Genomic DNA, 16392 nt, shown 5'->3' with positions numbered 1-16392 from the left:
TAAAAAATAATGACAGTATTTAAAAATCATGACCTAGTGTATAAAAATGATGACTTGTAAATAATGATGTTGTAGTTCATGTGCTGCGTGCTATGTAATGTATTGGTGCTATGTAATTTATTGGACTATCTATTTTTTTGTGTGTCACACGACCACATTGGAAACAAGTGTTTTATTACCCTTTTATGTGTATATCCTGGGTTGTTATATTGTGTTGGCTTGTATTTCTTTTACCAAAATCAAATCAAATCAAATCAGGCTAAGTCATTATTTTGAGAAGGTTTTGCATTACTTTGAGATACTAAGTCAGTATTTTGAGATAAGCCACTAAGTCATTATTTTGATAAAGGTTCTCACTATTTTGAGATACAGTAGTCTACTAAGTAATTTTTTGAGAGATACTAAGTTGTTATTTCTCATCATGTCTTACAGCATCTCTCTCTCTCTCTCTCTCTCTCTCTCTCTCTCTCTCTCTCTCTCTCTCTCTCTCTCTCTCTCTCTCTCTCTCTCTCTCTCTCTCTCTCTTTTTCATCACATGGAAATGGGCTTCTATTGATTGCCAAAACATTTTAGTATAGTTTTCTAATTGTGAATAACCTGGCGCAGCTGCTCAGTCCATCATGTTATTTGGTGACTTCTCATTGAAAGAGTGAAAAGTATTCTGCACTTTGATGTGCTTATGTTAATAATAACTCATACATACTTATGACCCATACAGCACAGTGCTTGTGGTGCATAATACAGTGCTTGAAATTGTTTTTTAATGAATTCAATTGATTCTAAATAACATGAGATCTACTCCAGCCAGTGAATACAGTGCTCTTCATTCTTTCCAATCTTAGGGTGACTCAATCAGGGAATGGTGATGAGGCACAAGTCACAGGGCATCATGCTGCTTCTTCTCCTCTGCTTCGTACTGTCCTTCCTCCCAATCCAAGCCCAGTTCTTACAAGAGCCCAGAGCCATACCTGGCCTCCTCCTCTTCACACAGCCTGAGTATAATGCCTCCATCTTTGAGAATTCTGCAGGTAGGACCTACGCCAGGAGCGAGGTAAAGATGGGCATCACTATTGGGCCACCTCGCTCTTTAGACATCAGATATTCCATCGAGTCTGGAGACAATGAGGGAATCTTCCAGGCCGAGGAGTTCGTAATGGGAGACTTTTGTTTCCTCCGAATACGCACCAGTGGGGCCAGTGGGGCCATCTTGAACCGAGAAGTCCAGGATAACTACACGCTGACTGTGAAGGCATCTGCCCAAGGAGGCCTAGAGGCGTTGGCCTCTATCTTCATCAAGGTCCTGGATACCAATGATCTCCGTCCTCTGTTCTCCCCCACCTCCTATTCCTTCATTATCCCAGAGAGTGCGTCTCTGGGGTCCAGCGTCGGACGTGTAACAGCCACGGATGCAGATGTAGGCTCTAACGGAGAGTTCTACTACTTCTTCAAAACCAGGGTGGAGCTCTTCGCTGTCCATCCAACCAGTGGTGTGATCACCCTGACTGGTGGACCCAGAATGGACAAACAGGACAGGTTTGAACATGAGGTGCAGGTGGTCGACAGAGGCATGAAACTCTATGGGAACAATGGCGTCAGTAGCACCGCTAAGCTGCTTCTCATTTTCGAGCCGGTCAACAAGTTCTCTCCTGTTCTCCGTGCAAATGCCACCATGCCGTCATGGTCGGACAAGGATCCCACCTATGCAGTGGTGACTGTGGAGGACAGGGATGAGGGTCTATCCGGGGATATAGAGTGGGTGGCTATCATTGAGGGTGACCCATTGGAACAGTTTGTGGTTGACAGATTGCCTGAAAGTAACGAGTACAGCATTAAAACGTCTGAATCTGTGGATTGGGATAAGTTCCCCTATGGTTGTAACTTAACGCTTCAGGCTAAAGATAGGGGGGAGCCTCCAAAATATTCCAATGTAGAGGTTGTTCAATTGTTGGTGAAAAACCCTGATCCTGTGTCGGTGCAATTTGAAAAAGATGTTTATGAAGCCAAGCTGAGTGTGCTAGCACCACCAGGCACCATTGCAGGATTGGTGAAAATTTCCCCTGAGCCTCTCAGAGTTAATTACAGCATCAGCGTTCCCTCAGATCCCATGTACTTTGATATTAACCCTTTGACCGGTGTTATTATGACCACGAGATGGCTGACAACAATATCACAGGAGGTTGTGGATATGGAGGTGGTTGATGTTGTTAGTCAGCTGCAAACAAAGGTCAGAATCACCATAGAGGATGCCAACAATAACCCTCCAGCATTCAGCAGGTCTTCCTATGACATAGTCGTCAACGAAAGTTTGCCACTGGGCACCATCATTCTTGTGGTGTCTGCTGTGGATAGTGACAAAGGAGACAATGGGCGTGTAACCCACACAATCACTGGTCTGCAGTCTCTGCCATTCAACATTGACCAGGACACGGGAGAGGTGAGGATCATTAAAGAGCTAGATTATGAGTCCTCTGTGGATATCTACACATTTGCGGTGCGGGCCTCTGATTGGGGCTCGCCGTACAGAAGGGAGAGTGAAGTTAGTGTCACAATTCGCCTGCTGAACGTCAACGACAACCAGCCGCTTTTTGAGAAGGTGTCTTGCCGAGGAATGATAGCCCGAGATTTCCCCATTGGCCAAATTATCCTCACCCTGTCAGCAGTAGACATAGACGAGCTGGGAATGGTCAATTATATGATACTATCAGGGAACGAACTGGATTACTTCAACCTAAAGTCTGACACCGGGGTGTTGGCACTGAAGCGGTCTCTAGCCACGGTTAATCTAAAAAGTGGTATGTTCAACCTGAAAGTAGTGGCATCAGACGGAGAGATCATGTCTGAACCCACATTTGTCAATGTGTCTGTTGCGAGGGGTAGGATGCCACCCAGAGGATTCAGCTGTAAGGAAACAATGGTGGCTGAGCTTTTAGCGGAGAGGATGCTTGCAAAAGCCTCTGCTATGGCCAAGGTTACGATGAATGAGGGCTACGCTGACCTCTTCACTGCAAACGAACAGCCCCCGCAGTTTGAAGCCTTGCCCAGTAGTATTCTCGTGGGGGAAGACCTCACTTCAGGTGCGAGTGTGTTTCAGGTGAGGGCGCAAGACAGTGACACAGGTTTCAGTGGACGTGTCCTCTACTCCATATCTGACGGTAACAAAGAAACCTGCTTCAATATCGACATGGAGACCGGCTTGATAAGCTTAGTGCAGCCGCTGGACCGCGAGAGAACAGACCGTTACCTCCTCAATATCTCCATCTATGATCAGGGCATCCCACAGATGTCCAACTGGAGGCTGTTAACTGTGATGATCGAAGATGCCAACGACAACGATCCCCTATTCTCTCAGGGGGGCTACTCTGCCGTCGTTGCAGAGAATACCACCGTCGGCACGGAGGTGGTGGCTGTGGCTGCGTTCGACCAAGACGCGGGTCAGAATGGACAGCTGTCCTACACGCTGCTGACTAGCGTTTCTCAATTCGGCATAGACAGAGACACCGGAGGCGTGTTTGTGGCCAGCCCGCTGGACAGGGAGGCCGTCCCAACATTCAGCTTAAAGGTTGAGGCTAGGGACAAGGCAGAAAGAGGCACACAAAGGTCCTCTGTGACTACTCTGACTGTCACCGTGAGTGACATCAATGACTGCACCCCGACTTTCATCCCCAGCAGCTACAATGTCAGAGTGCTGGAGGATCTCCCACCAGGAGCTGTGATCACCCGGGTGGACGCTCAGGATGCAGATCTGGGTCCCGGTGGGCAGGTCCGATACTTCTTGGTGAATGACTTCAATGGCACTTTTGAGGTGGGTGATAGATGAACATTCAGTTTCTACTGTCTGTTTCACTGTTGCGTGTGTTGTTTCCCTGCATTGACAGTGTTGACATTTTATGTAATTTAATTTTTTAAATAATTGCTGCATGCATTGTACTATACTGCAGTGGTTTTAAAAGTGGTAAAATATATTTTGTAGGGTATGGTATTTGCCTCTATTGGGAAATGAGGGCACATAAAGTGATACTGATATAATTAATTAAAAGATAATTCATAACTTTTTGCATATTGTATATATTGCAATTATAATGTGTGATTGTCACAAAATCCCAAGGCACACCTGGAGTTGTCTCACGGCACACCATTTGGGAACCACTGCAATACTGTACATGTGCAGTAATTTATTGTGTGGAGAAAACTTTACATTCAATTTCATTCTGTGTAACGGCAGTATCATCAGTGTACCATAACCATTGTATTGCATTGCATTGTACAGGTTGACTCAGTGAGTGGGGTGTTGAGGATTGGGAGAGAGCTGGACTATGAGAAACAGCAGTTCTACAACTTAACTTTACTGGCTGAAGACGGAGGAGTTCCCAGTCTCAGCTCTCAAACATCCGTCGAGGTGGAGGTGTGTAACACAAGCACACACACACACACACACACACACGCATGTACACAGACACGTACACACGCACGCACAATGCCTACATACACATTGTCTGTCCATATGGTTGCACAGCACAACTCATTGTTTCTTTTCCCCCTGTCTCAAAAATATTTGATTCACAATGTCTCCACAGGTGGCGGATGTTAATGAAAACCTGTATGCGCCGTACTTCTCTGACTTCGCCATCAGAAGCTCTGTGAAGGAGAACTCTCGAGTGGGCACCAGCATACTGGCGGTTAGCGCTAATGACGATGACAAAGGAAGGGATGGTTCATTGAGGTACTCTGTCAAAGGAGGTAGCGGGCTGGGCAGTTTCACCATCGACGAAGAAACAGGTGCGACACAAGATCAATTCGGAGGCTGTTTACGTGAAGTGAAAATCCAATACTTCCCTCGTATCATGCTGTGAAAATCAGCGGCTCAATTTATTGTTAACCACTCCAGACAACAAGCAATCTGAACTAATAATCTAGCCAATGCTGCTGCATACAGCATCCCCCCCCATGCATGACTCAGTTTCTTAGGAGCCTACTTGTTTTGTGTTTCTTGCAATCTCATTTTGTCCTTGGGCACCAATTCTTTCCCTGTCACACTCTGTTTACACTTTCACCCATCAAAAAGAAAAAGAAACAAAAAAACAACAACCGAAATACAACAGAATCTTTTGACAAAAGCAACAGGCGAAGCAGTGGCACTCTGTTGGCATTTGTGCGTGTGTGTGTGTGTGTGTGTGTGTGTGTGTGTGTGTGTGTGTGTGTGTGTGTGTGTGGGTGCGTGCGTGCGTGCGTGCGTGCGTGCGTGCGTGCGTGCGTGCGTGCATCTAGAGTTTGTCCATGTCTGTCTTTGTCCATGTCTGCATCTAGAGTTTGTCCATGTCTGTCTTTGTCCATGTCTGCATCTAGAGTTTGTCCGTGTCTGTCTTTGTCCATGTCTGCATCTAGAGTTTGTCCGTGTCTGTCTTTGTCCATGTCTGCATCTAGAGTTTGTCCGTGTCTGTCTGAGTCCCTGTATGTAGCTATAGTTTCTTAATGTCTGTCTGTGTCTGTTGTCCGTGTCTACGCAGCGTCCATGTTTCTGAGGGACGAGACAGCGTGTTGAGGTAGAGGAGTCAGAGTTACTGTGTGTTGGCAACTTGGTGGAGGTTCTCATGTGGGTTCTGTTTTCTGGGACATCATTAATGTAATGAGGGCATCATGTCAGCTACAGTAAAAGGAGACTAGAGTCTGGGCCCGGGCTGTCCAGTGCAACTGATCCGGTCCTGCTCGCATAACATTGATCAAGGCTTTCCACCTGCCTTTCAGCTGCAAAGTATTGAAGAATCTTCAGACTTATTGAAAAGCTGCTGATCCAGGACAAAAAGTAATATAAAGCTGCTATGGAGCCTTTGTCTCCAGAACTGTCAGGATGATGTTTTGAAGAGGGAATGAATGGGCGTTGATTCACAAACTCAGTTAGGGATAAACTGATTGAAAGTCCAGGGCAGAAAATAGGACAAAACGTCGGTTTTAGTTTATTCTTCTCATCTGCGGATATAAAGGTGGAAAATAAAGGAAAATTGTAAAATCAACAAGATATCCGAAAACATAGTTTGATAGCACGGTTACAAATATTAGGCTTTACTGGGCTTAGTTGTCACACAGCCTAGTCATTTTACGCATTTGTTTGTATTTCTGATTTATTTCGATAGGTCAGTGTAGAGAGACAGGGAAGGGGAGGGACAGCAAATAATCCGGCCGGCCCGGTAATCTAACCAGGGACTCACTGTCAGGCCACTCGGCTATCGGGTTGCCCCAAATGATTTTACTCTGTATTGTACTGATTTATTATGGTGGCCTGGACTGACTGACTTTCAACTAGGTTAATTAGTATTGATAGCGGTTGAGAGAGATAGAGGGGGGTGGGTAGTGACAAAGACAGACATTATTATTATGAATGGAGATTTAAAACAGCATTATCATAACTCATCTATAGCCCAATCATTTAATTCTGTATTGTTTTGAGGTACAGTACCTGGCTGTATTGTCATTCTATAAAATGTTGTGACATTAACTTCAACCGGTCATTAACCTCAGACAGTTAACCTCTTTCAACCTGGCGTCCCTAAATTATAAAAAAAAAAACAATTTCTATTTTAAATAACAAAATCTACAAGCCCGACAATGAGCAGTAATGCAACACGATTTTTCCGCAATTTGTCGTATGACGAAGTAGGGCTTAAATGGCTAATGCACTGACTGACCTGACCACATACAGTAACTGCAATGTCCTGCCATGGACACTGACCAGTGTTGCATGTCATCTCCTCCTCGCTATCTCTATATTCTGTCTCCCTTCACTGCCCCATATAAAGTGAAACAGAAATGCCTTAAAAAATATTACTTTTTTTGACAGCGATGCCAATATTATGGTTGAATTTCATTGAGCTGAGACATTGTGCAAGTGAGAAAGACTGTGAGCGACGGAGAAGTGATTCCTAGACAGCTCTCAGTGGTCCCCTCTAACTGTTCTGTTACTACTACTCACCTCAGAGTTAAGCCCACATAGACAGGATGAGAGCCAGAGAGACAACTGTTAAGTGTGGATTTTCCAGGGGAAATCAGACCACTTGCCAGAGCAGAACAGAGAAGGGAGAGGGCAGACAGGAAATGAAGTGCAAATGCAGAGAAAGACGGTGCAATTGGGAGCCTATGGCAGTGGCTCCTAAATGGTGTGCTGTGAGACAAGTCTAGGTATTTTTGGGATTTAGTAACAACCACACATTATTAATGCAGTATACAGTATGCAACTATACCGAAAGTTATGAATATTTGTATTGTTTACTACAGTATTACTTTGTGTGCATTACCCGATATAGAGACAAATTATATACCCTTGTATACACTCACCGGCCACTTTATCATTTATGCTCCAACTGCTCCTCTTTTCATTTTTATTTCTTCTTTAAATGTTTTATCCCACTTCAATGCATGAGGAGTGAGCAGGCCGCCTCTTTCCCCTGTAGGACGTAGCACGTGGAAGGAACACGTTATTCCAACCAGTTCCTCTATTTCAGGCAAGACAATTTTGTGCTGCGGTTCAAACCAAGTATCAGAATGGGGAACAAGGTGTATATATAAAAATGTATGTGTTATTGAAACTGTTTTTCACAGATATACAGGTGTGCCTTGAGATTCTGACTTGCCCTGGTGTTACCTTGGGCACACAAAGTTTGAAAACCCCTGGCCTATGATACATGAGAAGTAGAAAGAAAATAATGATCTTTTACTGTTATTTTTCTGACCCAAGCCGCTTTTCCTATGAGATAACCATAACAAACTTCACTTTCTTCGTTTTGTACTTGTTTTTACAGTACAGTACAGGATGTGTTTTACAGTACAGTCAGGATGAAATCTGTAACTCCTATTCAGTGGTGGACAGTAACGAATTTACTTGAGTGCTGTACTTAAGTAAATATGTACTTTACTTGTATTTTTGGATTACTTTCACTCCACTACATATCAAAGACAAATATTGTACTTTTGACTCCACTACATTTCTCGGAAGGGAAAAAGTACATTATGAATAAAGCAATTAAGCCCTATTTCAAATAATAGTGAAAATAGCAGATCTACAAGCTCACAACGTGTCACTATTTGCACTCTTATCATTTCTGGAAAATCTTAAATTTAAAACAGCAATGCATACCCATTAAGACCTGAGGGCGATTCTACAAATGCCTTCTAAATCAGTAGTTCTCAGTCACACTTTAAAAAATGTTCAAAAATACCACCTATACAAGCTCACAGCGCGTCGCTTTGTGCCGCGCTGTGAGCTTGTACATCTGCTATTTTTGAACATTTTTGAAAAATCTAAAATGACACAGATGCTTTCCCGGTTTGAATGGCTTAAAAAGAAAATGTATTTAAGTATTTTGAAAAAAAGCACTGTACTTTTTAATACTATATGATATTTAGTATTTTTAAAAGCAAGTACTCCAGTACTTTAATTCACAATTTGACTGAGCAACTTTGACTTGTAGTTGAGTAACATTTGAACCAGGAGTATCTGTGCTTTGACTCAAGTACTGCATGGAGTTGAGTACTGTACTGTATATCCACCACTGCTTCTAGTATCATGGTTCCTTCCTGCTGTACATGTTCAAATTGAGACATTATCAATGACTCATCCGTGGGTGGAAGGAAAACACAGGCAATATCTATCATACAAGAAACGGGATCTTCTCGGCTTTAAGTTCTTGGCTCTCCGGCACTTGAACAGAAATTGGTATTCTTGTCATTGCTTATGGAGGTTAAAGCAATCCTAGCAATTTCTCATTGGAATGCTGTCAGAAACCAGTGTTCCTTTATTACACAATTAAACTCAGAGTGTTGATATAACTCGGTGAGTGTAAAAAGGGACCCTGTGAGGGTCCGTTTGAGTTAAATGAACACTACAGATTTTACTGTGCAGGGACTGCGCAAGCTGGCGGCGGGATTTGTCACAGTCAGGATAAAGCATTCCTTAAGTACACAGACACCCTCTTAAAAGCTAATATATTCTTTTCTTTTGGCATAACAAACAGACTTCTACATTCCTATCCCAAAATTCAGAGAAGTGTATGTTTTTTTTTCTTCCCCCCTCCAATTAGCTTGCAATTGATTGCTTGATTAATGGCGTTAATGATCTGGTGGAGCTGCTGAAACGGCATCCTAGAAATCAACTTCATTAGGTACTAGACATGGTAGATGGATGCAAACACCGGTGTGCCAGAGACTTTTAGACCCCAAAAAAACCATGTCATGATCCTTCAACGTTTTTATGCCGTGACTCTACAAGAGGCTATCCATCTATGACGGGGTCTCTGAGTGTGTGTCTCTATCCAGAGCTAATCTCGCAAACCACTAGACCGATCAGCTCCGAACATCGCATGCATGCTGCTAGTAGGCCACAGAAGTATCTCCACTAGTTGTGTTTTTTCACAGTATGTTTTATAAGGTTTTTGAATTCATTTTATAATTGAAGTCAATGGGGAAGTGATTGCACTGAAACCTTCCCCAAATTTGACTCATACGTCATAGATATGTCATAGACGACACAGGCTGGTCCCATGAAGTCTGACATCCACTTTGGAGCCAAATCTGAGATCCACTTTGGAGCCACTCTTTTTCTGTGTGGTTTCAGAGATCCACATAATTTCTTAGTATATGTTCGCTCTCTGAAGTGCGTTGGTGAGAATGGAAACTGTCAAGTTGGATTAATATTGAATTCTCAGAATAGCACCTATCGGTCCGGTAGAGCTTTTGAAACGGGCAACTCTCATTCTCCCACCGCCTCTGTCGAGTCATCTGATAGAGATGAGATGAGCTTTGAAAAAGGACATGGTCAAGGACGACAGCGTTACAAGCTAACACTTTACTATGCACTCTGGAAGCTCTGAGTCACTGCTTTCAAACACTCACGGACGCACGCACGCACGCACACACACACACACACACACACACACACACACACACACACACACACACACACACACACACACACACACACACACACACGCACACTTATTGGTGATAAGGTACCACCTTTGCCATGCAATTGCTGTGGGAGACATGACAAGACTAGCAACAGATTCTAGTGGATGCAAAAGCACATACACACACACGTGCCAACACTCCTGCTGATTGTGTGCGTGACGTTCTGATGCGCTGGTGGTCCTGGCTGAGTGACCCCCAGTAAAGTGGAGGGGCCATCATGGCACTCTGTACCTTGTGCAGTGCAGTGAACAGGGAATCAGGGTCATTATCTCACAGGCCAAGCAATCCCCTAAGTGTTAATAGGAATCAACACTGACTTTTATTTAGCAGTGCTTTTACTCAAAATAAGATGAACCATTGTATAACGCTGTTCTTTATGAATGGCAAAGCACAAAGTACGGTGACAACATATCATACAGAAACAGCCGCCTAGTGTTAGAATTATCAGCAATCATAATCTATGAAATTTAGCCTTCAAAGATGGCTTACAAATTATCAGACCCAGGAGTGGTGGGGATTGAAGGCTTCCTCAGAGGTTAGAGTGAATCCCGTTATCAGCTCACTCATTATAAATCACCTTGGATAAGAATGTCAGGTAAAAGCCTGAAATGCAAAATGTAAATATTCCAAAAGTCTGAATGCACCGTGGAAGATTGCACTGTGCAGCAGAGGTTTGCATCTATCCAACATGTCTAGTTTGTTTGTTGCAGTTCTACATTTGTGTTTCATCTCACATCTCATACTAGGATGTTTTGCACGCTTTGCGAATATAAAAAATACATTGTTATATTGCTATGGTGCCTGTATACACTTGAAATGAGACATATTCGCATCCCTCCATGCTGTTAGTGTGTAGCCTTGACCGTAACAACCCCTAAAACTCATTTCAAACAAAGTGTGTGTGTGTGCGTGCGTGCGTGCGTGCGTGCGTGCGTGCGTGCGTGCGTGCGTGCGTGCGTGCGTGCGTGCGTGCGTGCGTGCGTGCGTGTCTTTATGTACATTCAACATATGAGAATATTTTGAAAGAAAAATCTAAGTGTCATCCAAAGTGTACCACAAGAGGTCACCTCAGCTGTCACCTTCCTTAAGGAAGTTCCATAGGTGTGTGTTGTTTGTAATGTGCATGTTCATATAGTATATACACAGTATGTGAATGTGTGTAAGTCTTTCTTGCTAGAATTCTTGTGTATGTGTCAGTGCTTGCTGCTTGCTACTGAGTAGAATAGATCATTACATCCCTGGCTGTATGTAGTGCCTGCCTGGTTCCTAGGCAGTGCACTTCATTCAGAGTGTCTCTGGTTTGTACTCAGCGAATAGCAGTAGGTGGGGTTTGGTCAGCTGTGATTATCTTTAGAGAGGCTGACGGTGATTGGAGTGGCGGCAGCCGCTAATGCCTGTGAATGTCACTGGAGTCAGAACACAAAGTTTATACTGCATTTCTTTATTCCCTTTGGAGTACTTCATTGTGTCCAGCCCTTAAAGCTGAGCTTTCTGTTGGGGACACTTTCCCCTGTTAACACGCACCCAATACCATAATATACTATATACTACCATATCATCGCTGTCAGGCAGAAACCTTGTATCTCCATATTTCAACTTTTGTGTGTGTGTTTTTTTAGTAAATTGATGTCCTATTTCGTTGTACAACAGTGTCACTAGCGAAAATAGCTGATCTTGTTGCAGTGCGACATGTTGTGGGCTTGTAGATTGGCTATTTCCCCAAAATCGGTGGGTTTTCTCTCTAGGTCGTCCTCAGACGAGCCCTCCATCGTCGCTTCCAGTCATCCCGGTTCTCCATACATCTGGCTAGTTCATTGGTACTTTGGGCTCCTGCAGCATTCTTGAGTACATCCACGTATGTTTGCGTGGGACGTCCTCGTGACCGATGCCCGTGTGTTGGTTCCCACAGCACCAATTTGCTGGCTGGCAGCTCTTGATGCCTTTGGCTCATTCTCCTGGCTGCAATTTTCTCGCTCACCCTTGGTATTCCCTCGTACAGTTTACAGTTTACAGTTTAGGCATTTGGCAGACCCTCTTAATCCAGAGTGACTTACAGTAAGCAAGGACACAAGATACAGGAGCAGGATCCTGTTGGTTACATGTACACTTTACATTTTATAAAACATGTAACCAATCAAAAGTATTAATAAGAGCTTGTGACTAAATAATAACTACATTGGATCCATTGGATCACAGATTCATTTTTACATTTCCTGAATAGTAACCATTTTCGACATACAAGGTTTCCATCCAACAGCGACGATATACTGTACTGCAGCCTACTGTTTTACGGTATGTGCAGTAAACATACCTATATAATCTTTAATAAGTTATGGGGGACATCTTACTCCTACAGTAAGTCCTACGTTATTGTTAACATATGGCAATGGACATGGCACATAAATAATACCTATTACATTTAAAACAACAACATGTTTCTCTTGGCTCCCACAGGAGTGATTTATACTGCAGGCATCCTGGACTGTGAGACCAAAGACTCTTATTGGCTAACAATTTGTGCCACAGACAGAGGCGTTATCCCACTCTCGGCTTCCATTGATGTCTTCATTCAGGTACAGTATGTGCATTATAATCCAATCCAATCCTATTGAAATGTATTTATTTGGCACATTTAAAACAAGTGCTGTATAATCCAAAATAATAAGACACCTCAGGTCCCATGTACCTTGTGCTCATTTAAGCATACACATACTCTGTACTGCCTCCCAGTAATTGACAGCAAAGCTTAGTCACAGTTGAATCCTCATGTAGACTCCTAAGGAAATGGAAAAAAGCAAGGACAAAAATTGGTCATGTTGTTAATGCCATGCTCGATTTGAAGCACGGTTCAAAAAGTTTTGGTTATCCTAAAATTACAGTGTGGAGAATGTTAAATAGCCTCATTTAACCATGCACATACTCTGACTTTGAGTAATTGACAGCAAAGCTTAGTCACAGTTGTGTACTCGTTGTAGTGATACATTAACCACTTAAAGTTGGATTTCACCCGTTTACAACCTTATCTTCATATATTTTGTCCTCACTATTGCTCATTATAAGATGGCACCAATTCTGTCTACTTGCTCTGTCTCAGAGATCGTCTGTAGACAGTTCAGAAACATGCCCACGAATTACTTCATCGAAGGGGATTCCAAGCTAATTGAAACTGCATCCTTTCTCGTAATGGAAAGATAATACATTGAAATTGAATCCATTGTCCTTGCATTAATAAGAAAAATTAAATTATGTTTTAAATCTTGTTTGAAATGACCAAACCTATTATAAGTGAATCTGTGGGATATCTGTTGGAAAACTGCTGTGGCGTGGACGTTGCCACCGTGGAGAAACGGACTGAGAACTTTGTACAGTAAATGACCGATGTTGCTCTATTATTTTGGACTGAATAGCCCGTAGCATATAATGTGTGTTCAAAACATCTGAAATGTATTAATTTTATTGTACTGTAGTGCCCAAGATGACCTGCTTGTTCTAAAATAAAAATCATAAAAATTATGTATATTTAGAATAAAATAAAACACCAAACCTGCCTATCGATGATGTCACTGGTAGGCAGGTTTCTGAACTGTCCATACCCGACCCCTGAGACACAGAGTAGATATAAATGGTACCATCTCATAATGAACATTAGTGAGGATGAATTATATGAAGACAAGGTTGAAAATGGATGAACTTCTGTTTTACAGTTTGGCTCAGCACCAACATAGGGGGATGTGCATGAAACTGACAAGTGTTTCAGTTAAACTGACCCAAATATTATGGCTATTTCAAAACAAGTAGAGAAGTAGACCATGCAGGTAGTAATAAGATCTTACTATGCTATTGTATTCACAGAGGAATGCTCTGTTTTTCCACAGTATTTTATTCTAATGGATAGGGAAACATTTCATCCCTCCCTGCCATCTGGTAGCACATTGCAACAATAATAACAGCTGGGTTTGAATAGCACTTTTCTTAATGACTCAGAATTCTGTAAAATGAAACCAATAAAACACAAGCAATCAGCCATGACATGTTATAATAAAGCCCCCCCGGCAGACTCCGCACACCTCACAAACAATGTTCAACTCCAATCAAATAAATTAACAATGATGTCCAGTATATTAAGAAAGGGAAGAAAAAAACAACAACAGCAAAAAACACAATTTAATACAGAGTTATAGAGTAAAGCTCTAGCGCTTTTTGGTTCTCAAAAGTTTTTAAAGTGTCAACACAACATACAAAGTTGACTCTTTTTATTTCCTCAGGCAGTTTTTCCCAAAAAAGTTCTGTTCAGCGATGTACCCACTCAGTATGGGGGTTTACAGTATGTGGGTGTCAAATCACTTTATTTGTCAGCTCAAATAATACAAATGCACTTCTGGTTGAAAAACAAGTCCAGGCATGACATTGAGTTTTATAAGAAATTCCCTTTTTTTCTTTTCTTTTTTCTGTTAATTCCAAACAGGACCAACTTAGTATCTAAACTGGTTAGAAAAAAAAGAAAAGGTTTATACCTTTCTTATGTTTACATTTAAGCTACACTATGTAACGTTCATGTCCTACCAGGACATTGAACCTGGGTCTCTCACTGAAATGTTTACCAATGAGTCAATAGAATACACCTATTTGTCCAGGGGAAATATTGCATTTTGACCTTCCGGCAGTACCACTTGTCAACCAGTAGTGGTCAAACCAGAGCACAGTATCTAAAGTCAACCATTTTTCAGAAGAAATTAATCAAATCAAAGGAATTCCATGAACATTTTTTTTAAGAAGTAGTGAAAATAGCAGATCATCGCATCGTAAAGTGTTGTGAGCTTGTAATCGATTATATATATTTTTGGGATTTTGCAGGATTCAACTTTTTTCTTTATATTTTTTTAATTATAGCAAAAATAGCAGATCTACAAGCTCACAATGCGTCACGATGCAACACATTGTGAGTCTGTAGTTCTTTGCAATGTTTGCAAGACACCATTGTACGACAAGGTATGAAATACATCTTAAGTGTTTAAAGGAGGAGTTCACCCAAAAAATGACTTATTTTCTATCAATTGCACACCCTATGAAGCCTTGAATCCATGGATTCTTTTTTGTTTTTGTCACATTCCTAAACTAATAATTTGATTCCTGTCTCCTACCGGCTACTGTATCTGGTAGGAGACACAAAGTAGATTATTTGTGTCTCCTACCGGAAATACACACGGTCATCAAATTATTGTCTTAGGAATGCCACAAAAACAAAAATAAATCCATGAAATCAAGGCTTCATGGGGTGTGTAATTGATAGAAAATAAGTCATTTTTTGCTCCTTTAATCAGACTAATTGATAGTGATTTATAAAAACAATCTATTCGACTTTTGCATTTTGATTCGTTGATATATATTTAAAAACAACCCAAAAACGTGTTTCTCGATTATTTGATTAATTGAAAAAGTAATTGATAGAATAATCGCCACGAAGATAATCGATAGTCACAGCCCTATACCTGTCTCTTTATCTCTCTCTCTCTCTCTTTCTTCTTAGTTCTTTCACTCACTCTTCCATTCTCTCTCTCTTTCTCTCTTCGTCCTCTAGGTGGAGGATGTCAATGACAATGCTCCCCTGACCTCTGACCCTATCTACCACCCAGTCGTCATGGAGAACTCCCCGAAAGACGTGTCCGTCATCCGTATCCAAGCACAGGATCCTGACCTCACCGCCACACCAAGCCGCCTCAGCTACCGCATCACTGCTGGAAACCCACAGAACTTCTTCTCTATCAACGCCAAAACAGGTGAGACAGGCCTAGACCGTGGCGTCGCGGTCTAGGCACCCTGGTTGAAAATCCTTAATAGCAGTGTGCCGCGGGTTCGCGTCCCGTTCCCGTCGGCCTTTCCTGCATGTCTTCCCCCCATCTCTCTCCCCATTCTTCCTGTCAGACTACTTTCCCTGTCCCTCTTCAATGAAAAATAATAAAAAACTACCAAAAACAAATCTTTAAAAAAAAAAAAAAACAGGTGAGACAGACAGACAGACAGACAGACAGGCAGGCAGGCAGACAGACAGACAACCTGAAATAATTCTTGAACTTGTTACTTATGAAATAGTAAATACTCTCTGTCAGCAACATTAAGCTTAATTTATACTCTATCACACCAGGGCCTAGCTTGCCAAAAAGAACAGCTTGTACATCTGTTCTTTTTCGCAAGCGACACTGTTGTACTATGGAGTATAGGCTTCAGCAGTCAGGACTTCTGTCGCACTGCCTAATAAGCAATGAAATCAACTAAACCGTTTCTCTGATTGTTTAGGTGACTCTGATGAATGGTTTCATTATGTGCTCCGTAGAGCAAATGCTTTCCATGCATTGTGAGACATTTTGGTGGACGAACTGTAAATTCTATGGGCTTTTAACAGCCACACTGCACAAGATGGACAATTGGACATTCAGGACA

General features: G+C 42.2%; 1 protein-coding gene across 1 annotated transcript in view; it reads left to right on the top strand.

Annotated features, from left to right (window-relative positions):
• Window positions 1-859: 859 nt before the first annotated feature.
• fat3b (FAT atypical cadherin 3b) overlaps window positions 860-16392 on the top strand; it is a gene marked incomplete at both ends in the record, with an annotated part of 116406 nt that continues 100873 nt past the window's right edge. The window contains 5 exons of the mRNA XM_084074202.1: window positions 860-3802; window positions 4268-4402; window positions 4575-4776; window positions 12409-12527; window positions 15533-15731. Coding sequence (XP_083930328.1) covers window positions 860-3802; window positions 4268-4402; window positions 4575-4776; window positions 12409-12527; window positions 15533-15731 — 3598 coding nt within the window. The remainder of the gene's footprint in view (window positions 3803-4267; window positions 4403-4574; window positions 4777-12408; window positions 12528-15532; window positions 15732-16392) is intronic.

The sequence above is a fragment of the Gymnoscopelus microlampas genome (assembly GCF_963454915.1).
Source record: "Gymnoscopelus microlampas genome assembly, chromosome: 12".
Lineage (NCBI taxonomy): Eukaryota > Metazoa > Chordata > Actinopteri > Myctophiformes > Myctophidae > Gymnoscopelus > Gymnoscopelus microlampas.
Note: the sequence above shows the minus strand (reverse complement) of the source record. Positions and strands in the feature narration are given on the sequence as shown.